Source organism: Gopherus flavomarginatus, chromosome 9, assembly GCF_025201925.1.
Source record: "Gopherus flavomarginatus isolate rGopFla2 chromosome 9, rGopFla2.mat.asm, whole genome shotgun sequence".
Lineage (NCBI taxonomy): Eukaryota > Metazoa > Chordata > Testudines > Testudinidae > Gopherus > Gopherus flavomarginatus.
This window is the reverse complement of record NC_066625.1, coordinates 7197406-7223310: the sequence shown is the minus strand read 5'-3', so window position 1 is coordinate 7223310 and position 25905 is coordinate 7197406. Positions and strand designations below refer to the sequence as shown.

Below are 25905 nucleotides of genomic sequence, written 5' to 3'. Positions count from 1 at the left end.
AATAAAGCACTGTGAGGTGGATTGCAAGATTATAACAATGCTATGAGCTGATCTCTTGAATCTACCAGGGCTTCTTAAAAAGTAAGTTCTTTGCTACTCCAAAGGACTTGATGCTTCTGAGTTATGTAGAAAAGGCATGATGCACAAATGCTCAGTGATGCTGAGAGAAGAATGAACGAGTGCAGAGACTCCCCTGACCTGGGCCAGTATTGTAAAGGTCATGCCCCTAGCCCATGGCAATGCTCAGTCTCCAAAGCAAGGGTGGGCTGGTACCTGGTATCCAAACCTCAGTGGTGGGTAGCAAGCCCCTGGAGTGAATGCCTATTCCTTGTGCCCTAGGGGTGGTAAGGTGGGTGACTATCCCCTGTGCCCTGGGGGTGGGGGGTACATGGTCTGTCCCATCATTTCCCCCCTACTCCTGGCAGAACTGCCAGTGCCATGTGGCAGCCATACGGTGCGCAGCAGATGCTCCAGGGTTGGGGTGTCCTGCCCGATGCCTGATTCTTTTTGCCTATCCCCACCAGCCTGCTCCCATCTATCCGCCATCGCCCACCTTGCTATCGGGAAAAGAGCTCGTTTCTAGGCGCGTCTCTCACCTCCAACCTAAGCAGGCCCCTCTCGGGGCACCCCAGTACCTCCTCTCAGAGGGGTCCTCGGCATCCCGCACAGCGCTACGCAACTGCTGCACAAGGACCCCATCTCACAACGACCAATCAGCTAGATTTTTTTCTTTTTGTGCCCGCCTCATCAGGGCAGCTCAGCCAATCAGCATCGCGTCGGGGGGGGGGAGTAGGGTAGGTTGCACCGTAAAGAGGGGGGCGATGTTGAGGTATCGGTGATGCCCTCACAGAACGATACTGCCCTCAGTCACTCACTCAACCCAGCTCGGCCCCACCCGCCTTCCGGGCCACCCCGACCGAAAAGCCCCGGTGGCCTTGCCAAGCGGCGCCGGCTCTGAAGTGCGTCGGCAGCAAAAAGACGCGACGGGCCTAGCGCGCAAGCGCCGGCGGCGGGGAGGGGAGGCCATCGGCGCAGGCGCAGTGGGACGGCGCAGTGACCGCGCCTGCGCAGTGCGCGCCCTGCGCTCCAGGCTGCCCCTGAGTTATTTATAATGTCGGGCTGGTTCCTGGTGACGTAGCGAGGAGTCCGAGTAGCGTCTGCGAGCGCGTCGGAGCCCCCGCCCCCAGCCCCTGCTGCTGCGATGGGGAGAGAGGTGGCGGCCCGGGGGCTGCCGGGAGCCGGGCCAGCAGCTGGGCATGTGCCAGGCTCCGCCACTGCCTGAGGAAGCGCCCCATGGGCGGCGGGCTCCGAGCGCGGAGCGTGGGGCCCAGCAGCTGACAGCCCGCGGGCGGCCCGGAGGCCTCGCCGTGCTGCAGGGAGGCTGGCCGCGTGGCCCCGCAGAGCGGAGCCCTGCTCCCACGCCGGCCCGGCCGTGAGTTTGGCATCGGCTCGGGGAACTGCGCGCTCCCGCCCCGGGAAGACACGGGGACCCGAGCTACCCAGCCCCCCCCTGCAAACCAGAAAGTGGCAGGGGGGGCCGAGCTAGCTTCCCCCGGCCCTAGGAGGGAAGAGGGGAGGCTTGGCCTGTGTTGCCTGCCTGTCTCCTCCTCCCCTCTTGCCCTACGCAGTAGCGAGAGAAGAGCCTGCACGCATAGACGGAGGTGAGCTTCCTAATCCCCCCCCCCACACACACACACGCGTGTCAGCAAGGAGAGAGGGGGCACCCTACGTGCAAGTTTATAGCAGTGCAAGATACGTCTCTTGTTTTGCTATCCAAAAGAAAGGGGGGGGGCGAACTTCCTGTTTTGGAGCAGAGCACGTCCCTCTCCCCTCCAAGGGGTCAGGGCTCTTATGGAAGAGTGGAGCTGAGCTACCTATATCAAAGGTTCCTACCCCACCAAAGGAGAGAGTTGGGTGGGTCCCCTGTATGTGGAAGTTTTGACTATAGAATCCACTCCGTGTACCTCCTTCCTTTTGGAACTATCCCAGCAGGACGGTGGAGGCCATGAATAGCCGCAGCACTTCCCACTCTCTAACCCAAAGAGTCGTGCACAGAGGAGATCAATAGAGGAGGTGGGTTGCGAGCACACCATGGCGGGGAGTGGCTACAAAGACCTGCGAGAGAAGCTGAAGTCCATGATGCCTTATCGGGACAACTACAAAGGCAACAGCCTACGGGATCCTACAGAGTCCCCCTATGGGGCAGTTGGGGGGGTTGCTGCTGCTGCGGAGCGAAAACGCAAGTACCATGAGGACTCTGACTCTGAGCCCAGTGACTACGAGGAGGAGCAGCAGCAGAAGGAGGAGGAGGAGGCCCGGAAAGTCAAAAGTGGCATCCGGCAGCTTCGTCTCTTCAGCCCAGACGAGTGTGCCAAGATCGAAGCACGAATTGAGGATGTTGTATCTAGAGCTGAGAAAGGCCTCTATAAAGAGCATACGGTGGACAGGGCCCCTCTTCGGAACAAGTATTTCTTTGGAGAGGGCTACACATATGGGTCCCAGCTGCAGAGGCGAGGCCCTGGTCAGGAAAGGCTGTACCCTCAGGGGGAGGTGGATGCCATCCCGGAATGGGTGCATGACCTGGTGATCCAAAAGCTCGTGGAGCACAGGGTGATCCCTGAGGGCTTTGTGAACAGTGCGGTGATCAACGACTACCAGCCTGGTGGCTGCATTGTCTCCCACGTGGACCCTATCCACATCTTTGAGAGACCCATCGTCTCCGTGTCTTTCTTCAGCGACTCTGCCCTCTGCTTTGGCTGTAAGTTCCAGTTCAAGCCCATCAGAGTCTCCGAACCTGTCTTGTTCCTGCCAGTGAGGAGAGGGAGTGTCACTGTGCTAAGGTAACTAAGTGGAAGGCCTCTGAGTTTCAGGGACTAAACTGAGGCTCTTTAGTAGTTTGTTTATCAATACAAAACATCAGCAGAGACACATGCCTGAGTTGTTTATATAGCATCCTAGTTACACGGGCTTTCCACTGACTGAGTGGGAGGATGAAGGAAGGAAGCTTGAGACGGGGGCATTATGGTCAGTGGGGATCTGGCTGGAGCAGTGATTCAGCTCGGGCAGCAGGCAGTGACGCAGCTATGCTTGGGAGGAAGACAAGCCCATCTGCAATGGCCTCAGTGAGACTGTGCATGAAACGTTGGTGGATTGAAGCGCACTCCTGTCTACGGTTAGAATACACAGTAAGGCATAAAATGGAGCCCCTGCCCAATAGCGTGTCTGTGATAGAGCAGCTGATTTAGAAGTTAGGACTCCTGGAGTCTATTCTTAGCTTGTTCACTGACTTCCTGTGTGACGGTAAACTGGGTGAGGTGAGGTGACTGGCCTCATTTTGCTGTCTGTAAAGTGGGGATATTATGTCTTAGCTGCCTTTTTGTAGACTGCTCCGAGATCTCCTGTGAAACATAGTTTGCAAGTGCAAATCATGTAGCACTTCAAAGCCTGTCCGAACTGTGCGCAGCAGCCCTGTATGGTAGGTACAGTAAGGTCCCTCCCACGCTCTTACAGATGGGAAAACAGCCCTAGAAGTGAAATGACCTGCCCAAGGTCATGCAGCAAGTCACTAGTACAGCCAGGATTGGGACTTCCAAGTCCCAACCTTCTAATCCCTTTCTCTGTCCCCGAGTCATGCTGCCTCTTTAACAACATATGTAGTGTTGAAACTGGCACAGGTAGCGGCCAGTTAAATTGCATGTGGAGATTGGTGCATGTGGCTTTGTGGAGCAGGTGGGCTTTTAGGTATCAGTGACGGGAGGAAGTCACATGCTGGGGCTGCATAATTTTATGATCAACATGTATAGTCCTGATGCTAAGGGCAGTTCTGCAGAATTCATTTCGACAGGGGTAGTCGAATACCCCTAACTTTTTCAACATTGCCAAAGGGAAGTATTTTAGCTGTTCTAATGTCTGAGTTGGTAAATGCTTATGCTAGCAGTAAGGCAGTCTGTGGGTAACTCAGTCTCATGCTTTGGCTTGTAAAAAGATTGCTGCAGGGGGTCAGGAAGGAATTTCCCCCCTCATGTACGTACAGCATTGTACAATTGACCAGGTGCATTAATAACAGATACTGAGCACTCTCATTGCTTTTTATCTTTAAACTGCTGCACAAACATTAAGTAATTCTCCCCAGTACCCCTTGTGATAAGTGACTTTCAGATTGGTGGGGATAGAAAATTGACATGTAAGTGGGCACAGCTCTCTGAGAGCTAACAAAATTCCACCTGCTTATTCCAGTGGGGAATATTGGCCTGAGGTAAGGTACTAGAGACTGATAGGCAGGATAACCAGCCTTAATGGACCAGCAGTTTGATCTGGAATAGTAAATCTGACATTGCTGCAAAGCATTCTAACTGGACAGGTGTTAAAGGAAAGAATATGGGCTGCTCCAAATTAAGTTAATGGCGAAACTTTCATTGCCTCCTATTGGAGGATGTCAGCTCGGTATTGACAAATAACGTCAGTGAGTGAGACAAGCGTAGAATGGAAACAGAAGATTTTGGAATAGTGCTTTGAGGGTTTCTTGTTACTGAACCCTTGCTGGAATTCATTTGCTTAATCCAAGAGAAGAGATTAGTTTCTAGTAAATAATATATTTTAAAATATGGATTATTTCCATTTAAATGCAGCAGTTAGTAAATACTTAGCACGTCCAGGACATTCTGTCAGAGGGATTACTTTGTGATACTGTGATCCACGCTGGATTGAAGTTGTAATGACTTATTAAAGTTTCCAGGTTAGAGAGAGAATGAACATGACTTGCAAGTCTTCTAGATCCTGCTGAAGGTGATGCCTAAGATCCATCCCTCTCAGGCACATTGAAAAGTCAGTTCTCCAAAGTGGGAGGGAGGAAGAATCCAAGTAAATACTTCCTGAAGGCAATTGTTATGAGAAACTGCATGGATAGAAGTAACATGCTTGTAAAAATATCTGTGTGACTCAAGCATTGCTGGGTCAGTGGCTGTTCTCAGCAGGGCTGTGTTCTCCGGGAAGCCAATGTATCAGCATTGCTTTGGCTGTGTGGATTAGATCTATGTGGGAACCATCAAAGAGTCTGGGGTGTGGAGGGGGAGGGAGTTGCATCTCTCCCTCTCATTTTAACTCACTTTTCCACCTCTCTTTTTCCCTCCCCATGTCACCTTTACTGTGGTGTTCCTACTAATATCAACAGTCAATTTATGACTGTCTTCCTGGTTTTCAAAGCTCTCTGTTTCATTCTCTGACCTTGTAGCCACCTATTCCCCCTTCCGCTCATTCTGCTCCATTGGCCGAAGATTCTATCACTCTCTGCAGTAGAGTTTTTGGAGGCTTTTATTTTTTTTATGGGGCGGAGGAAGGGTTGTATCTTGCTATGTCATATCCCTCCCTCCGAGGTATAATGGTACTTTCTCTCTTGTTTAAAGTTGACCTTTTTAAACCTCTTTCTCCCCAACTTTCAACCCATAGCTGAATTTCTTTTCCCATTAGGAAGTGTAAATCAAGCTTGGTGGAAGTACTGTGTACCTTTCATTCAGTGCCACTCTTTGTAGGCTAGAGTTATGCAAGGGATGCTGTTGACTACTGACTCAGCCATATTAGCGTTTCCTTTTTAAGGGAATCTGACGAGTACTGGTAGGATAGAACTGGTGTGCATGAGGCAGTGGGAATACAACAGTTTCCCAGTCATTCTGAAGAGAATGTGTCTTGATGGGGGAGGAGGGGAAGAATACCTAAACTGCGGCAAAAAAAAAAGAAATTCAGAGCATAGTGGGGGAGCTTCATTATATCTAACGATATGTCTTGATAGCTACTGCTGTATCACTAAGAATATTAGACTGTTCATAAATGTGCCGTGATGATCTTTGCAAGGTACAAAATTCAGCAGAAAGCAAATCTTTCTCTTGATTGCTAAAAATGATGCATCTTTCAGCTTGAGTCTGGAAAACAACTGATTAGGTTGCTATTAACTAGAGGAATAGTGAGAGATTATTAACAGAGATGTGTGAGGGGGATGGACACTAGTGCGCTTCATGAGCGATGCCCACATGAAAGGTCCAGCAGCTGGAGTTAGGTGCTATCTCTGAACTTTACTGGGGTGGTGGAACTACATCACTTGTATCAGTCTTAGGGTAATGATGCCTCCACCAAGTCCCCATCTGGATGCTGGAAAGGGTGGAGGGGGAACCTTGCTTTCTACTCTTGATCCCCGGTGCCTTCTGGCTGCTATGAGGGGAAGATCTCTAACACTCTTGCCTTCCCTGTGCCATTCTTTGGGCTCTCCTCCTCAGTATATTCATAGACTCCAGGACTGAAAGGGACCTCGAGAGGTCATCGAGTCCAGTCCCCTGCCCTCATGGCAGGACCAAATACTGTCTAGACCATCCCAGATAGACATTTATCTATCCTACTCTTAAATATCTCCAGAGATGGAGATTCCACAACCTCCCTAGGCAGTTTATTCCAGTGTTTAACCACCCTGACAGGAAGCTTTTCCTAATGTCCAACCTAAACCTCCCTTGCTGCAGTTTAAGCCCATTGCTTCTTGCTCTATCCTTAGAGGCTAAGGTGAACAAATTTTCTCCCTCCTCCTGACAACACCCTTTTAGATACCTGAAAACTGCTGTCATGCTCCACTGCTTGCTTCTTGCTGACCAGTTCTGAAACTGACAATATGTTAGTTTCACTCTCCTGCTGCTGGCAAGGCTCCAAATAGCAGAAACACTAGAGCTGGCTGCAGACTCAGAATGAGCCTGCTTTCCTTGTGGTTCAAGAAATCCTTCTTAGCTGTTCAGGCTAGAAACTTATTTTAAGAAGAGAGCTTAAACTTCAGAAATTGGTGTAGATCCCCTTTTCCAAGGAAACTTCATGCCAGTGATGAGTGGGCATGTGAATTTTTCAAGCTTTGCTTCAACCTAGAGAATCACTGACTCTGCTGATGGGAGGGAGCGCTCCTTCAAAACCACTGATCACTGAAAATAGGCTGATGCCTTAAACCCAATTGCCACTGATTTGAAATCTAGAGAGATGCTAATGGGGTAACATGCAAAGCACTTCTGAGATCTTCAAACACACTTTGTCTAGTGCGCTAGTGATTTATACTGGCAGCATCAAGTACACAGCCTATGTCTGTCTTCTCAGCAGGTTGTTGAGGTTGGTTCCGTGTGTAGGGAATACGCTCCGCTGCAGCAGAGATGAGTACCTCATTGCTCAGCAGCACTCTTTGGACTATAAGCTGGGAATGCATCAGTTGGAAGTAACAGAGGAGGTGGAGGACCTTGGAGTATTGGTTGATGACAGGATGACTATGAGCTGCCAATGTGATATGGCTGTGAAAAAAGCTAATGCAGTCATGGGATGCATCAGGCAAGGTATTTCCAGTAGAGATAAGGAGGTGTTAGTACCGTTATACGAGGCATTGATGAGACCTCATCTGGAATTCTGTGTGCAGTTCTGGTCTCCCATGTTTAAGAAGGATGAATTCAAACTGGAACAGATACGGAGAAGGGCTACTAGGACAATCCGAGGAATGGAAAACCTGTCTTATGAAAGGAGACTCAAAGAGCTTGGCTTGTGTAGCCTAACCAAAAGAAGGCTGAGGGGAGATATGATTGCTCTTTATAAATATATCAGAAGGATAAATATCAGGGAGGGAGAAGAATTATTTGAGCTCAGTACCACTGTGGACACAAGAACAGATGGATATAAATTGGCCATCGGGAAGTTTAGACTTGAAATTAGATGAAAGTTTCTAACCATCAGAGGAGTAACGTTCTGGAACAGCCTTCCAAGGGGAGCAGTGGGGGCAAAAGACATATCTGGCTTCAAGACTAAGCTTGATAAATTTATGGAGGGGATGGTACGATGGGATATCCCAATTCTGGCAATTAATTGATCTTTGACTGTTAGCAGTAAATATGCCCAATGGCCTGTGATGGGATGTTAGATGGGGTGGGATCTTAGTTACTACAGATAATTCTTTCCTGGGTGTCTGGCTGGTGAGTCTTGCCCACATGCTCAGGGTTTAACTGATCACCATATTTGGGGTTGGGAAGGAATTTTCCTCCAGGGCAGATTGGCAGAGGCCCTGGGGTGTTTTGCCCTTCTCTGCAGCATGGGGCACGGGTCACTTGCTGGAGGATTCTCTGCACCTTGAAGTCTTTTTAAACCATGACTTGAAGACTTCAGTAGCTCAGACATAGGTTAGGGGATTGATACAGGCGTGGGTGGGTGAGATTCTGTGGCCTGCGTTGTGCAGGAGGTCAGACTAGATGATCATAATGGTCCCTTTGACCTTAAGTCTATGCTTCTGTGAATGAGACTGGGATGCCAGCCATGGGCAACTCACTTAACCAGGCTGTGCCTCAGTTCACCTGCCTGTAAAATTAGGATGAAACTTCTACTTATAGTAGATGGTGTAGCTGAGAATCTCAAATCACTTCAGACAATAAACTAAGCCTCTCTTCACCCCTGTGTGGTAGGTATTGACCTCATTTTACAGCAGTGTAAACAGGCACACTGGTTAATGGATTTGACCAAAGTCCTGGAGGAAGCCTTCAGAAGAACAGGGAATAGAATCCAGATATTCTCAAAACGATACAATGAGGAACAAATGTTTGCTTTGTAGCGTTAGTGTTAGTGGTGTTGGGAGGCTTGGGGATGTAGCAGACTGACCTTAGCAAAACAGTGACTTTGTTTTGTCAGATCTCACCTCGATGATCGTATTCAGTATGGGGCTGTTGAGGGACAGAGCATTTTCTGCTATTTCAAATATAACTTTCATTTCAGTCTGCATAGAGCTTGGGCTGACCAGCTTCGGATACTTATTGCTGCCATCTTATTGGCACATGCCTCTTGAAGCAGGGAGGCAGAATATCTAGGTTTATAATCTTTGTGCCAAGAGTCCTGTTAGTTTCAAATTGGTGTTAAACTCCTCTGTGAAATAGGCTCCCGCCCAGTAAATAATCAGAACATGCAGCCTGACGTCTTATGGAGTGTTCACGTTTAGAAATTGGCTTGGTCTCTTAAGTTAAAGGCATTATTAGGGTTCTGTTAAGATGAACGCTAATGTGGGTGATCTGATCTTAATTGATTCACTGGAGTTTGAAGCAAAGATACTGAAACATAATAGAGCCCTATAATAAGCCCACTTGCATAACGCTTCTTAATTCTTTGTGATACATCTGAATAAAACACACTGATCTTCTCTCCAGAATTTCTCAGTCCTAGAAACAACAGGTGCTGTATCTTGGAAGGAGTGAAAGGTAGCTCCCTCTCTTTTAGGGCAGTTGGAGGAAGAATTACAGTCCTATCTACAAGGTAACTGCATCTAGGAGGGGCTGTCCTGTGCCATCTATCCTCTGGATAGACCTGCTTGAGTAACCTACAGCCCACTGAGCCAGGCCATGCAAGAATGCTTACTGCTGACTACTAGACTTTGCAATGAGGAAGGCTAGTGTTAGGGCTTTACTTTGGGGAGGGTATGCCGTGTCTTCCCAGCCAGTCTCTAAGCACTTGGGAAATGAGCAAATAAAATGAAAATAGAAGCCTCTTATAGAATCACTGAATTATGGAATGATGTGGATGCACTGCAGAATGTGCAAGCTATCTGTGTTAAGTTTTAAAGAGGAGATGGGAGAGTGGCCCATAGTGCCCCACTCTGATCTCTCCAATCTGTTCTCAAGTCCCCTTAGAAATCCTTTGCATCCTTGAAAGCCCCTGCCATCTATCTCAGAACATTCTGAAAGACTTTTATCTTGCCAGAAGGGCCCTCTTAAGCCTCATTCGGGCATGGGGCACTCTGTGCTGGGATGGAGATTCACTCTGTGCTGGGATGGAGATTCACTCTATGTCTCCAGAATGCTCTAGAACAGAGGTGGGCAAACTACAGTCCACAGGTCGCATCTGACCCGCGGGACCGTCCTGCCCGGCTCCTGGCCCCTCCCCTGCTGTCTCCCCTCCCCCACAGCCTCAGCTCGCTGAGCCGCCAGTGCTCTGGGTGGTGGGGCTATAAGCTCCTACCAGGCAGCGTGGCCGCATGTCTGGATCCAGCTGGGTGGCACGGCTGCCAGTCCTGCTGCTCTGAGCAGCATGGTAAGGTGGCGGGGTTGGATAAGGGGCAGTCGGGACAGGGAGTAAGGGATAGGTGGGGGGGGGCCCTGTCAGGGTAGGGGGTTGTGGATAGGGGTTGGGACAGAGAGCAGGGGGGGCTGGAGGGGGCGATCAGGGGACAAGGAGCAGGGGGGTTGGATAGGCTTGGGGTTCTGGGAGAGAGCAGGGAACAGGCTGTTTGGGGAGGCACAGCCTTCCCTACCCAGCCCTCCATACAGTTTTGGAACCCCGATGTGGCCCTCAGGCCAAAAAGTTTGCCCACCCCTGCTCTAGGAAAAAAAGCGGGAGAAGCATTGGCGTGGTGTGTTCCCTTCCCTCCCAGACTGAGTGAGCTTCATTCCTTACCTTCAATTAACATCGTAAGAATGGTTGTATTTCCAGAAGTTCTTACAAGGTAATTTGTCTAAGCAGATGTTGCCTGCAATCATCCATATTAAGGTAAAGTGTGGCCCTGCTCAGTGAAACCTCAGACTACATACCTTGCTGCTTGCCCTGAACTCTGAAAACTGTACTTTTCAACAAAAAGGCAACCATGAGAACAGAATTCTAACGAGAATGTTGATACTTGTACTACTTGATAGTGCCAACAATACACCTCAAATGCTTCTGAATGCCCATAGTATGTGGCTCTTAGCACAGTGTCTTGTTTTACAGAAATTAGTCTAAAGACACAGGTCTAGCTAAATCCTCTTCATGCATGCTTCTGTTCCTGGGCCTTGGTAACTCCAGCAGTAGAATCTCTCTCTGGTTACATAGGGCAGTCTGTGTTGCTTTCTTGGGGCAGCTGAGCAGGGAGTGGTTGTGGAATGCAGGGAAGTATCTGAACTTGTTGGGGACGCAGGTTAGTCTTTCTAGCACAAGGGCACTCATTGTCACTCTGCTTTTCACCAGGCTAAAAATCCACCTGTGATCTCAAAGCCACAACCCTTAAGGGGAAACTCAAAAGATAGAGCAGAATCTTCCAGTAATCAGCACTTGTCTACAGCTTGCTCACATTTATCTCCGTTACAATTGAGATGGCTTTCTATGGGAGGAATTGCATGGGAATATCTCTTTTGGTAATGTGGTGGTATTATGTTCATTTAAATTATCCTGATCATACTTTACTAAATGAGGTAGCTGACTGTACATTCTGTGGTCATGCTTTAAATGTCACTTTATTTATGAATATGGCTCGTGTTAATTTTCTTTAGATGGGTACTTACATACTGTGGCAGAAAATGACCAGGAGCAAAAAATGTTAATGTCCATCTGTTTCTCGGCCTGCCTGAACTTTAAAGCAAAAATTCCATAAGGCTGATAACAACATTAATTTGTTTTCAGAATAGTGTGAAGTTTAGGAACTGCACCATGGAAGTTATAGAGCAGGTAGCAGTGCTTGATTCTCTGAAACAGGGACTCATTTGTTTATCAGTCTGCTCATAGTTCTTTGGCTTTTGTTGGTTTTTTTTTCCAGTGGATATGCAGCTGATGAAATTACGCACTGCATTCGACCGCAGGACATCAAGGAGAGGAGAGCTGTCATCATTCTTAGAAAGTAAGTGTTAAAACATTTTGGGTGATGAAGAAAGACAGAAAAAAGTTTGACTCTATAGCACTCTGTCATTTCAGAACATTTTTAAAAGGACAGTATCAGGTGGTAAATCACTTGGTATAAAACACTAGATTATTCAGCATTTTAAATCTTAAATATCTGATTACTGACTGCACTAGCTTCTAACAATGAAAACAGACTACTTGATTCTGATCTCTTCTTTGTTACTGTAAGTTCTTAGGTTCATTTTCTGACTCTTGCAACAGCATATTTTTGGTAACATTTGAAAACACTGCAGAGGGTATGTTCACATCCAAACAGCTGTCTTTGGTTGGCTGCCTTATTTAAAAAAAAATTTTTGGCCTCAATTTAAGGCCTGTTTACATGATCTCTAAGTAGTGAATGACCTGACATGGTCCCTTCAAGTAGATATTGTCCATATCAACTTTTATATGGGGCATCTTTCACAATAAGCCAGAGAAATTTTTTTCCTCTGGGAGGAGGATGACTCATTTCCAACAAGGAAATAGAAATGCTGATGTCTGACACACGTGGATTACAGAACTAGGCCTATAAATGTATTTTTAGGGATTGGCAGTGTGAAGTAGTGCCCTGTAAATTTTCTCCTCACCCATGACACCATCTTATGACACCATGTTATTCCATAGATGGCATTTCTTCTGGCCAGTGTTTGTCCCTATAGCTTTAAAGTTTCAGCAGCGTAAAAGTTACCTTCATTCTTTACATGGAATGTGAGGGAGATTCCCACACCTGAGCCATTCTTTTTAAATGACAAATCTGAGGAACTTTCCCAGAATGAGGTGTCAGTAGAGATGGTTTTGGAATGAATTGATAAATTTAAACACTAATAAGTCACCAGAACCAGATGGTAATCACCCAAGAGATCTGAAGGAACTCGAATATGGAATTGCAGAACTAACAACTGTGGTATGTAACCTATTGCTTGAATCTGCCTCTATACCAGATGACTGAAGGGTAGCTAATGTTGTGCTGATTTTTAAAAAAGCTCTAGAGGGGATCCTGGCAATTACAGGCTGGTAAGCCTAATTTCAGCCTTAGGCAAACTGGTTGAAATTACAGTAAAGAACAAAGTTATCATACACAGATAAACACGGTATGTTGGAGAAGAGTCAGCATGGTCTTTATAAAGGGAAATCATGCTTCACCAATCTGTTAGAATTCTTTGAGGGTGTCAACAATCAAGTGGATATAGTGTATTTAGACTGTCAGAAAGCCTTTGACAAGGTCCCATGCCAAAGGCTCTTACGCAAAGTAATCCGTCATGGGGTAAAAGGGACGGTCCTCTCATGGGGTAAAAGGGACGGTCCTCTCATGGATCAGTAACTAGTTAAAAGACAGGAAACAAAGGGTAGGAATAAATGGTCGGTTTTCAGAATGGAGAGAGGTAAACAGCAGGGTCCCCCACCGATCTGTATCGGGACTGGTGCTGTTCAGCATACTCCTAAATGAGCTGGAAAAAGTGGTAAACATCCGCAAGCTTTGCGCCTCGCTGATACTAAATTACTCAAGTCCAACGAGTTACAAATGGAGCTCACAAAATTGGGTGACTGGGCAACAAAAAGGCAGATGAAATTCAATGTTGATAAGTGCAAACTAGTACATGTTGAAAAACATCCCAACTATACATACAAAATATTGGAGTCTAAATTAGCCATTACCACTCAGAAAAGATCTTGGAGTTATCATAGATAGTTCTCCAAAACCATCCACTCCGTGTGCAGCGGCAATCATAAGCTGGCTGTGTTAGGAACCCTTAGGAAAGGGATAGATAATAAGACAGTAAATATCATAATGCCACTATATAAATCCATGGGACACCCATGTCTTCAATACAGCATGCAGTTCTGGTTGCTCCATCTCAGAAAAGATGTATTCGAATTGGAACAGTTGTAGAGATGGGCAACAAATTATTTTGGGTGTGGAACAACTTCCATATGAAGAGAGATTAAAAAGACCGGGACTATTCATCTTAGAAAAGAGACTACAAAGGGGAGCTATAATAGAGGTCTGTAACATCATGAAAGGTGGGAGAAAGTGAATAAGAAGGGGTAACAATGCTTCCATCTAACACAGAAGATGGGGTCAGCTGATGAAATTAGTAGGCCAGGAGGTTTAAAACAAGCATAGTGCGCAGTCAACCTGTGGAACTCATTGCCCGGGGTGTTGTGAAGGCCAAAAATATAACTCGGTTGAAAAAAAGAATTAGATGAGTTCATGGAGGCTGGATCTATGAATGGCTATTAGCCAAGATGGTCAGGGATGCAACCCCATGCTCTTCTGTCCCTAAACTTCCAACTGCCAGAAGCTGGGATTGGACAACAGGGGATAAATTGCACAGTAATTGTTCTGCTCATTCCCTCTGAGGTCTCTGGCACTGGCCACTATCAGAAGACAGGATCCTGGTCTAGATGGATCATTGGGTCTTGCCTTCTATGGCCATTCTTATGTTCTTAACTCCCCCTTATCCCCTTGGGTATCTCTTGTTTCATTGGGTCCTGGTAGCAGAAACAACAACACTGTTTTGAGTAACTTGAAAATACATGGCAGCCTCTGTTTTTAAAACTCGTTTTGGGGTCGTCCCTTCCGTGGGGTGTCCAACCAGTAATTGCATTGTCAATAAATTCCCTTACGAAAAAAGTGTAAACCAATGGAGCTCTTCTGGCTTAAAGTACTGAAAACCCAGAAGGAAGTAGACACAATGGCAGGCTGCTGGAATTGCAGCCCAGGAAAGAGTGAGGCTAGTCATCAGAAATCTGGCTCCAGATCCTCTGAGCTTTCAAGCAGCTTAGCTGGTTTCAAGGAAACGTAGCCTCATGGAAGATGTGGCACAGTGCCAGTTAGATCAACTCAAGGACAAAGTGAAGACTAAGACGACTGGTTAGAGAGAAGCCGTGGAATGAGAGAGGCAAGAGCCCTGAGACATTAGTGAGGCAAAATCAGCTTGTGGAAACACAGGGCAGAGGTGCGAAGTAGGGGCAGTTGCAGTTGAAACCAGCTGGAGTGAGAGTACTGCTGCCAGAGAGAAACAAAACCAATCTGGACTAGTGCCACTAGAGGTGTTCTCACAAATTCTGTAGCTGTTGAAATATTTGAAGGGACGCAAGGGTACTGTGGGGCCGGATTGAGGTGCATTGGCAGGGTTATGGGAGAAATGGGCCTTTCAGACTTCAGAACACGAGTGGCCACGCTGGATCAGGCCAATGATCCATCTAGCCTGGTATCCGAGCTTCGTGAAAGGCCGGTGCCTAGAGATTCTTCTGTGCTAGAGAAGAGCATTGGGTTAACTAACCAGATCAGGGGTCGGCAACCTTTCAGAAGTGCTGTGCCGAGTCTTCATTTATTCACTTTCTAATTTAAGGTTTCATGTGCCAGTCATACATTTTAATGTTTTTCGAAGGTCTCTTTCTATAAGTCTATAATAAAACTATTGTTGTATGTAAAGTAAATAAGGTTTCAAAATGTTTAAGAAGCTTCATTTAAAATTAAATTAAAATGCAGAGCCTCCCTGACCGATGGCCAGGACCCAGGCAGTGTGAGTGCCACTGAAAATCAGCTCGTGTGCCGCCTTCGGTACCCATGCCATAGGTTGCCTACCTGTGAACTAGATTTAAACTATCAGAAACCTATAATGTGGACATGCTTGAAGTGTTTTTATCTCTTGGTTATGTTTTTGTTTAGTTCAATATCTAGATGTAAACAAAGGATGACGCTTTTGTTTCTTTTACATTGCAGTTTAAATAGATTTGAACTTGACATTAAACTGGTGCAGGTGTCTATACTAGAGAAGGCCTAGGTGTGCAGGGATTTATATGTCTTGACAGAACTGTGTTGGGAATGCTGGCATCACAATGCCTCTAGAGCTTGCTTTTTAGTCAGTGAAATTGAATGGTCTTGTGTATTTGAGCATCCTACACTGTGCGTCACTCAAGGTTAGAGCAGGAGAGAGCACAGTGAGAACTTCTGTGCCTTTACCGAGTAAGATTCTGATAGCTGCTTGACTGACTGGTGTGATGAGGGAGGGTGGTGGTATATCTGCCTAAAAGGAAGGAGTGGAATCCCCCTTTTCCCGCACTCTTTATAGCACCTACCAGGCCTGATCCCTAAAATGCAGATATACCACTCTGCAAAAGGGTACCTACACTCTGGACATTGCACCCTACAGATTATTTAGCTATTGCATACCCGCTGTAATGCTAAAACATCTGCTCGCTGTTGAACCTGGTCTGCATCCATACACCGCAGGACTGCGGTGACCTTCGTAAACACTGGCATCCCATAGTGCAGATTGCTGTGGTGAAGTTTATCACATCCTAAGTCATGTGACTGTTGCAGATTTAAATAGTGTGTTATGCAACCAGGAAAATAGCTACTTTCTCTTTATGCTAGCAACAGACTACCTAATATTGATGTCATAAAGAGCATTCTTTCTGCAGGGGCTGCTTGGGTAGCCTGAGAATCTGATTCTCACCGAGATCAATGTATTATGGCAAGGGTGTTTAGCTTTAGACTTCGGTATAGTTAAGAACTAGTATATCTAGTCACATGGTGAAGGGACCAACAGGCAAAACTTTTGGGCTTGAGTCTGTTCCTGAATAGTTATATGTGTGAAGCTCTGTACTACTTTAGCAGGGAGTGTAAAACAAACTTTGTGTATTGGAGAAATGCTCTGATGTTTGGTTAGTTTCGTGGAATATTTTGAGAGCCGCATGGTTACCAAGTAGGTCATAAACGCTTCAGTGCAGCGAGAACATAATGATATTTACAGCTTTCCCTGTGTACTAGAGTGTAGGCCTGTGAGGGCAACAGAAAGGGCTGGAATTTATCTTCAGCTTAAGAGGTTGGAGGCCCTGAGGGGGGCTGAAACTCCTAAATTTAAAAAAACACCTACCCATTTTGTTTTAGCATAACTCTAACTAGGGAAATAAGCAGTGTGTTAGTGCAACCTACTGAGACCTGCTCAGACAGGCTTTGGGAGTAACTTCCAAACGATAGTTCAAGCTCTTTGTAATACATCTTGCATACTGTACCTGTACAATACTTTACAAGGAAACTGTGTATTAAATGACTTCAGCTTTTCATAATTTACTTGCCTGTGCGTATCTTTCCTTTTTTAGTGTCCTTTGCTGTCTAGCTACATTTTAGAGGACCTAAAAACTCAGAGAGTTCAAGCCAAGATTTTATGCTCTTTTGTAATCCAATTAAAACTTTGAGACTTGCATTTCCAATCACATTTAATTTCTGTGCGAAAATTTTTTTAATTTTTTTTATTTAATCCATTAACTTCAGGGGGTGGCTATATCATCCCACAGCCTCAGAAGCTTTATTCTCCCTCCAAAAGTTGACTCTTTCATAAAATCACTTTTGTGTGAGCCATCATGAAGTGCTTGGGGGTGAGGAAGAACTTCAAGGTTCTGTTGCCGAGCTTACAACCGCTGTTGGAATGCTGATTGTAGCTTTCATGAATCAGAAACATAACACAAGTTGTCTGCATCAGAGGGGTAGCCGTGTTAGTCTGGATCTGTAAAAGCAGCAGAGAGTCCTGTGGCACCTTATAGACTAACAGACGTATTGGAACATAAGCTTTTGTGGGTGAATACCCACTTCGTCGGATGCATGTTCTGGAAACTTCCAGAACATGCATCCGACGAAGTGGGTATTCACCCACAAAAGCTTATGTTCCAATACGTCTGTTAGTCTATAAGGTGCCACAGGACTCTTTGCAACTTTGTGTTATGTTTGGCATATTTGTGAGTAGTGTTGGAATGGCAATAAACTGGTTCAGCATATGGCCTGCCATCATTTCTGCATTCAGTGTTCTAACAAATTGATTTGGATCTGAATTCCAGTAGGATACTGGCAGGTAATCTGGACTGTTATTAGTCTGACACAAACCTACTTCCTGTGCGCAGTGTAATTGACAAACCTACATACTCATTCATGTGTCGACACATTGTACCTGCAGCAAAGAGAGTACGCTGGTGAGGGTTGGTGGAGACGATGGTTTGCTCTGCAACTGCAAACAGTTTGTAATTGGAGTTTGAAAGGATCTGAAGTTTTTTCAGACCCCTGTTGAAAGTTCAAGAATAGTTCAAGAATAACGCGAAAGCTAATTTTCCCCTTTCTTACAACCCAACCCCATAACCTGATTTTTAGCAAACTTCCCTTATGGGAGATGCACATTGTAAAATAATATTAGGAAGCAGGAGGAATCTGCAGCCATCTTTCTTTCATGAAGATTGCATGGATCATCTCCACTAGACGCGCTGCTCTAAGCACTGGTACCTTTTCATCTTGCATCCTTTCAGTGCTAGGGCTGGGATCCATGTTTGAAATGACACTGCTGAAGCCAAAAGCTTGTCTGTGCATAGCAACAATGCAACCACATTAAGAATCTATATACTGAATGTTCTGTAGGATTTTGTCTCTAAGGTGCCACAAGTACTCCTGGTCTTTCTGCAGGATAGTTTCTGCCAACTCTGTTTCCTGGGCACGCAAAGTGAGCCAGCTACAGCTGTGTCTGAGCAAACAGTGCTGCTGGACAGAATGATTCTGTTTTTAGCTGAACTGTGCTTGCCAGACCGTATTTCACATTGATGCAGCTATTAGCACGGTTCCCTTCTAGTGTGGACTAGATCTTGAATATTTTAGTTGAGATACCATGTTGCAGCTTGCTTGGACTTCCTTCCAGACCTTCACCTGATGACTACTGGATATTTTTGTTGAGTTTGTCAGAAAATCTCCTCCAGCAAAACTCTCTTGATTTGCACAGGTTAGCTCTCCTCATCCCAGCAAGAGAGCTAGATTTGTAGAGAGAACACAATGGTGAAGCTAGGCACTGCAATATGGATCAGAAATGGGAATTTTGCTTCATCACTTCTAGATACTTTATCCAGGGTTTGAAGTTGCTAAACTGTCATTAACCCTCAGAATTAATAGTTGAGTTAATATAGGCCAATATATCAGCTTTATGTGCTAGATCCCATGCACATTTTCTTTTTGAATAGGGAAGTGGGAGTTTGAAGGGGAGGATTGCAAGTTTTGCCTTGTGGAACTTTGTCCTGCTTGTCACATAAACCTTGCTGGTGGGCCTGGATCAGGGTAGCTACTTCAGTTTGATTAGACAGACAGGGCTGGCTCCAGGCACCAACCAACCAAGCATGTGCTTGGGAGGGGCTGGCGCTCAGGGTTGTATGTGTGGGTGGTGGGTTGTTTGTTTGTTTTTGTTTTGGTTTAGCGGGGCAGCCTGGAGGGTTGTTTGTTTTTTTTCCGCCAGGTGGCACTCGGAGGGGGGGGCGGGAGCTTTGGACAGCGCAGTACTTGGGGCGGCAAAAAAGTTAGAGCTGGCTCTGTAGACAGAACAGCTACTTTGCTACGTCAGTACTTTCCTCAAAAGACTCTTTGGAAACACTTGTCTTTTAACATTCACAGAACAAGACTAGATGCTCCTCGACTGGAAACAAAATCGCTGAGCAGCTCTGTGCTGCCACCAGGTTACACCTCTGACCGTCTATCAGGAAGCAACAGGGATCAGATCCTGAAACCAAAGCGGTCCCATCGCAAAGCAGACCCTGATGCTGCTCACAGGTAGGATGAGAGCTTGTGAAAGTAGTGATCTGGCTCCAGTGCTTCTGGTCTCAGTGAACTGCAAGGTTTCATGGTATGGCAAAACAATGGTAAATCCCACCCACCATCAGCCTGGTAGTAATCACAGTTACTAGAACCGCCCATTTCATAGGTCTTGGTGTGATTCTTGCAAAGATAATGCAGCATCATTCCTGTAATGCTATTGTGTAACAACTGAAACTCTGTCTATCCTATTTAGTTTGGCTTTTTCTTTTCTTGTGCATTAAAGTTCTACTCGAGTTTTCTCCCCTTCCCTGCCTGAGGGCTGCTTACTCCACACACACTTCATAGGCAATATAGGTCTGTTTAATCAAAATGGCTTTTTTTTTTTAGCGCCAAACCTGTAAATTTAAAGCTGAGCTTGAATTTTAAGCTGTTTATTTTTTCTTGTCAAATGGTTGGCAGGGTTGAGACGTAGTAGATTCAGCTTCCTCCTGGTAGTGCACTCATTCAGAACAATAAAGTTTCCCTGCAGCTAATTTTGACCTTTATTGCCAAGCTATTGTGTAAAACGAAATGACTTTTTTGAAAAGTATAAAAGGCTTCACTCACAGGGAAGAGTGAGGGTTTTTGTTTTTGTTTGTTTGTTTTTTAATCTGTGATGTTTCTCATACCTGCTGTGGTCCCAATCCTGCATTCCTTCCATACCCAAACTCCTGGTGAACTCTTGCAGGATTTGGTTTTAAGAGAGATTTGGACACTGACTCCTTCTTGGAAATAGGCCAGTTAGTCTAGCAGTGCCAGAAGTTGAGCCAGTCTTTTAGAGAGTGTTTATGGAATCCTGTCCCTAATGAGATTTTACCTGTGACTACAGTGATGCATTTGGCCTATATAGTGGTTTCTAGCCAGGAGTGATAGATAACTCCTATTATAGAAAAAAAAAATGTTGGCATACTTGTGTGTTGGTGCAGAATCATGATAGTTCAAAGCCGGCTGTTCTGTGTAAAGTCTAACCAGTATTCGTGGTACCCAGGGGTGTGTCTGAGCCTTAGCAAGGGTTAAGACTTCTCAACATCATGTAAAACCAAAAGATTGGCCTGGTTTCATGGTTTGGCTACAGCAAGGTCCAGTCCATGCTGCAGCCAGTCACTTGAGGGGAGTCTTATTTGTGTAGCATCCCACTCAAGTCCCAGACTAACTGTATGAGCATAAGCCAAGACGAGACACATCTACAAATGTAGCGTTGCATCTAAATGTACCACAAACTAATGTGGAGTAAATATATAACATAAACGCAATTGAGTGTACAGGAAAAACAGTCACTGTCAGTACAACGTGGGTGGTGGTGGGAGTTGTTTCTCCTTAACCTGAAGGTTATGTTCTTACTCTGTCACTTATGTCCAACACTGTTTGGGTCTGTCCCCTTATGTAGCCTGAGAGACTCTAGTATAGTATATGCATGATCCATGGATGTCAACATGATGCATTTGTTATGGGGACAGTAACTACTGCTGTGCCGGATCAGGTCATTGGTCCATATAGTTTAGGATTTTGCCATTGACAGTGGCCAGTACCAGATGTTTCAGAGCTGGGAGGGGAGAGCAAGAAACCTTGCCCCCTACACACACAAAAACCCCAGCCCTTATGGAACTACTTTTTATATATTTAAAAAAACAGTAAACTAGCTCCTAAAAGAGCAAGGGCATAGGGAGTCCTGCTCCCATTAAAAACAATGGCAATAATCCCATTGACTTAAAAAGGATCATGCCCTTAATGCTGACATTCCCACTGTGATAAGCACAGGCAGGGCCAGTGCTTCCATTTAGGCGGCCTAGGCAATCGCCTAGGGCGCCAGGATTATTGGTGGGTGGCATTTTGCTGGAGGGTGCGGCAGGCGGCTCTGGTGGAGCTGCTGCAGTCGTGCCTGCGGATGGTTGGCTGCTCCCGCGGCTCTGGTGGACCTCCTGCAGGCACCACTGCGGCAGCTCCACTGGAGCCAGCGGACCCTCCGCAGGCACGACCGCAGCAGCTCCACTGGAGCTGCGGGACCAGGGCGCGGGGCAGTGAAATTGCCGTGCGCCTAGGGCGCTAAAACCCCTAGCGCCGGTCCTGAGCACAGGTGAAGAATCTCCCATAAAAGGGGGTAATATTTGGTACAGTCAGGTACACCTAGGAAGGAATGGCAGAGCGGTTGCATATTTTGGTAGTTTCTCTTGTAGTTTAACAGCTTCAGTGTAGGACAAGAGTAAATAAAGAGCCTTTTAATAACTTGTGATCTTGATTCAGAAAGAACATGCATCGCTACAGGCAAAATCCTCCCCTCAGCATTCATGTGACTCTAGTCTGCTTTGCCTGTGTTGGACTCCACAGGCGTCCTGTACTTGTAGGAATACTGCAATGTTGTAACCTGACAATATTGGAAGTCCAATCTGCCATGTGCTCCAAGTGGTCCATTTGGTCAAAATATTCAAGAAATTGTAGCTTAAATAACACAGCTAGTCTGAGACATCTCTTAAATTCACAACTGAGTATCTGCTCCAAATGTTTCTCTCTCTTCTTTTCCTTAGGCCACGGATTTTAGAAATGGATAAGGAGGAGAACAGGCGCTCGGTCCTCTTACCAAAACATAGGAGACGGAGCAACTTCAGCTCTGAGAACTATTGGCGAAGGTCTTACGAGTATACAGAGGACTATGATGAGGAGGAGGAGGATGGAAGTCCAGCCCGCAAAGTTAAAATGAGGCGACATTGAGGCATGAGCTTTCTGGAGTCTCAAAGCTGAAGAGATTGGCCTCCAGTCTATGAAAACTTCTCCCTCCCTCCCTTCTCCCCCCCCTGCCCCCGGCTATTTCTCATCTAGCTTCAGTTTTGTTGTTTCCTTTCAGGCTGAAGAGTAATTGGGAAGGATCTGGCTATTTGTTTTTATGAATGGGGTAATACTGAGGCAGAAATATTGATGGAATGTGTAAGGTGTCACCTGCAGTTTCCCAAGGGGTGTATCAGATGGGCATCCCCTCCCTCATGAAGTGGATATTGTTAATGCTGTGGCAGGCTGCCTGGTCTGTATTTTTGAAAACACCAAAAAGTTAACTGTTTTCGTTACTGAAGATTTAAGAAATTAATTTTCCTTTGCTTTAAGTTTAACTAAGTTTCTTTTTAAAATGTTCTAAATATCTTGTTCGACCCCAAGAGTTGAAACTCTTTGTAGTGGCCTCATACTCCATGCTACACCAAAGGGTTCCTGAATTCCTACGACTGCTATTACATAGTTTGGGCTTTTTGTTTTTAAAGGTGTCCTGCAGCAACTGGACGTTTGAAGCTTTGCAGGCACCTCCTTGCTGCAATCGATTACAAAGGATTTAGGATATTTGTTGCACTTTAGTAACAGTTTTTAATGCCCTATGCTTCCCTCCACTTCCCCCCTCAGCTAGTTTGGGCTTGCAAGCCTCTCGTTTTCTGCGCTGCTGACTAGAGGGTGTATTCTGTCTGCGAAGGCCATACATAAGCTCTTGCTCACATCGGTGGTGGTTCTGAGGGGCTCCTCAAGGAGAGAATAGGCTTGTTTGAAGGAGGGAGGCATATTGGACTTTAAGTTGCTCCATCCACTTGACCCTTCTCGCTAACAGCATCATTACAATTTTTCAGAAGTATATTGTGTTTGGATTTTTAATCTCTGGATAAGTGTCTTAGTTGGCTTTATTGAGGCCTGTCAAACTACGGGACTGAAATTTGTATTGGCCCCGTAGGCCTTTGAGTATGAAAATGATTGGTTGGTGTGTGTGTGTATTTTGGATACGTGCTTTTTCCCACTCCAAGCTAGAGAATAGCCAGAACAATGTGGAGGGCTAGCAGATTGCACTTGTGAGGAAATGTGACTTGGCAACACCCTGGGAAGGGGTGTCTTTATGCTGGCTGGCATCTTGGTGGAAGTGGATCTCTCCCTTCTTGGTTCAGGAGGAAAAGGATCCCCAGACTGCATTGTCTCTGAAGGATCCTCAAATAGGGTACTCCAGAGCATTGCAGCAGTTTGAAGAAACTCTCAAACTTCTCAGCCACAAAGATGTGCTGAGGCATAGAAGAAGTGTGTGATATTGTCACCCCAGTAGAACTAGCAGACTTATTCTGCCCTCAGTACCTTGGGGATGTCTGGGGGTTGGCCTTTTGAGGCAGGAACCTTCTGCTTAGGTGTCAGATGCCTCCCATTTAAATTGCATAGCACTGTCTGTTCCTAGCCTCAACAAATATCACAACTGGTCTGTGTCCCTCTTCTATTTACCGAGAGACAATAGGAATTCTGGTGCCATGAGCCTCTTGGCCAGCTACTTAAAGTGCTGCAAATAAGACTCCTGGAGCTCCAGGAGTTAACAGGAGACTTTAGATATTCTAATATGTTTTTCTGATCATCTTTCCACATTCAATCTGCATTATCCTGGCTTGAAGCCTCAATGAGTTGTCAAAGTTTGGGGTCTAATAACTTATTTAGTACCCTAATTTTAATAAATAGTAAAACTCTCCTCCATTTGATTCCTTCAATCCAAATGTCAGCAATTGCAAAAAGATTGGTCTTTATTTTTAAAAGCTTTTTTCTTTTTTACAGCTTTGCCTTCCCTAACTACTTTTTTTTGATAGTTTTCCTTGGTATTGTGTCTTGAACACTAGCTATGGTTTATGTACTTTACAATAAAAAGATCTAATATATTTTGAAACATGTCTGGTGCTGTCATGAGGAGTTTCCAGTCCAGAAACCAAGCATTGTTCCCTCATGTGCTTACCAACCTTCGGACTTTTCATGTGTGGTTCTCTTACCCCAAAGTGTACAGGTGGTCCCTCTTCAATGCTGAGTCTATTTCAAACTAGATCCACCATTGGTGGTAATGCAAACAAAACTACTACAGATGTCAGCGTAAGTGCTATCTGCATAAGGATTACTAGACCAAGTCTTTCAAAGGTTATCCTAGAGTTGTCTTTTTGCAGTGTTTTTGTTTTGTGTTTTTTTTCCTGGGTAAAACTTTAGTTGGCATCGCTCAAAGTTGAGAAGACTTTTTTGCCAGCTCTTTAGAAGAGAGCCCCACCTCTCTGCAGAGTTCTAGAAGTTTGTGCTTCTGGCTGTCTGTCTTTAAAATGTAAATTGCATTTGAAAATAAGCTGTTAAATTAGAACTGCTATTGCTCTGTCTCCTAGCTTGCTGAGGAGAGTAGCAACCCCGCCCCAAGACCAGCTTAACAATCAGAAAGGGGAAAAACTCTTCTCTTTCCATTTCTCATGCTGGATCTGCTGCAAACTTGTCTGTCTCTGGCAGGCCTCGTGAATGTCACTGATTTAAGATGGTGACTCCTAGCAGGAGGCTGAGGAATGGTTTTAATTAGAACACTTCTGGATTCACAATTTAAATACCGCTAAAATGCCCTCTGTGCTTCTAGGGTGCCATGCTGAGTACATCATTTTTTTTTTTTTTTTTTTTTTCTAAATAGTAGCGTTCTGATTTGCTTAAACGTAGCTCTGGCTGGATAAATAGCAGAAACCATAGTGATCTGTGCCTCTATTTCCTGTGACAGTCCTCTGCTGATGCGCAGTGCACCCCCATCCTAAACACGCTACCTTAAGTCTACCTCTGCAGTAAGGATACTGTGTTCTGGCTCCAACTTAAAATGAAGTTGATTGCAATTGTGCCTCCTTTGTGATGTGATATTAGTGGCTCCCAAAGCAGCACTTGATAGAGCAAGGTTTGCTGTGTGACCCAGATGGGAATGAGGTACTGGATTTGTCTTAAAGGAGCTCAAGACCAACTTATGCATTATCTATAGAGGCCTCTCCTCTAACATGGTACAAATGACACCTCATTCTAACTCTTATGCATTCTGTGTAGACAACAGGTACCTTTACTTCAGATTTATTTTTGTATTCTTCAGTGCAACTTTTTCCCGTTTTCCATCTTTGCTGTTTGTTCAGTTGTACAGGTTTTGCCGAAGTGGTCAGGAAAGCCTTTCAGGGTTAGTCTCAACTCTTTGAGCTGGTTGTGGGTTTGTTTGGTGTGGGGTTTTTTTTGTTGTTCGTTGGGTTTTTGTTTGTTTGGGTTTTTTTTTAAACTGACTGCCTGGAGAGATTGGGGCACAACTAGTTGGACTCAAGGCATCTTTCTCTTTCGGGCAGATGTCACCCTGTGTATTGGCAGGCCATCCTCCCCAGTTGTACAGATATTTTATATAGACCACACGTATGTATATCTGTAGATACATGGTTTTTTAACGTTTTGCACTGATCATCACTCAAAGTGAAATCTTGAATTAAAAAAAAAATGGAGTCTTTCCATTTTCACACAGATCTAATGTCTAGAGAACCTACTGTATTTTATTTGCTGGAACAATGGCTCATGGTGTTAGTGACACCCACATGTACTCTGTAGCTGGCTTGCGGTGGCTTATGGGGCTGCTTGCAAGTCCCAGGTCAGACTTCCATACACTCTCCTAACCTGGAGAATGTCCAGATGTGAGGTGAGTTCTGGCAACTCTGGTTTGGTTAATGACCACTCCAGTCCCACCTCTTTTTCATTTCTGGGGTCAGGGGGTGAAGCTTGGGTCATTACCAGCTGTTCAGAAATGGAAGCTAGAGCCAGGTAGCTTCTAACAAGGCCTTATTCACAGACTTGACCAACTTGGCTTTAAAATCTTTCATAGTCTGGTA

General features: G+C 45.5%; 2 protein-coding genes across 4 annotated transcripts in view; one reads left to right on the top strand and one right to left on the bottom strand.

Annotated features, from left to right (window-relative positions):
• FLII (FLII actin remodeling protein) overlaps window positions 1-25905 on the bottom strand; it is a 255848-nt gene that overhangs the window by 106193 nt on the left and 123750 nt on the right. The window lies entirely within an intron of this gene.
• ALKBH5 (alkB homolog 5, RNA demethylase) lies at window positions 1439-23930 on the top strand. Of its 2 annotated transcripts, XM_050967877.1 has the most exons (5): window positions 1439-1661; window positions 1993-2840; window positions 11543-11623; window positions 19091-19246; window positions 21793-23930. In XM_050967877.1, exons 2-5 carry the CDS (start codon window positions 2092-2094, stop codon window positions 21974-21976), a joined length of 1170 nt encoding a protein of 389 aa, XP_050823834.1. In that variant the 5' UTR covers window positions 1439-1661; window positions 1993-2091; the 3' UTR covers window positions 21977-23930. The 2 variants fall into 2 exon arrangements, with proteins under 2 accessions (XP_050823834.1, XP_050823833.1); XM_050967876.1 differs by having other exon boundaries at window positions 1439-2840.

What these genes read in the sequence shown, in the direction of transcription:
- ALKBH5 (XM_050967877.1), top strand. Translation starts at nt 2,092, where the DNA reads ATGGCGGGGAGTGGCTACAAAGACCTGCGAGAGAAGCTGAAGTCCATG. An exon ending in GCTGTCATCATTCTTAGAAA is followed by an intron (nt 11,624 to 19,090) that starts GTAAGTGTTAAA and finishes TAACATTCACAG; the next exon opens with AACAAGACTAGATGCTCCTC. An exon ending in GACCCTGATGCTGCTCACAG is followed by an intron (nt 19,247 to 21,792) that starts GTAGGATGAGAG and finishes TCTTTTCCTTAG; the next exon opens with GCCACGGATTTTAGAAATGG.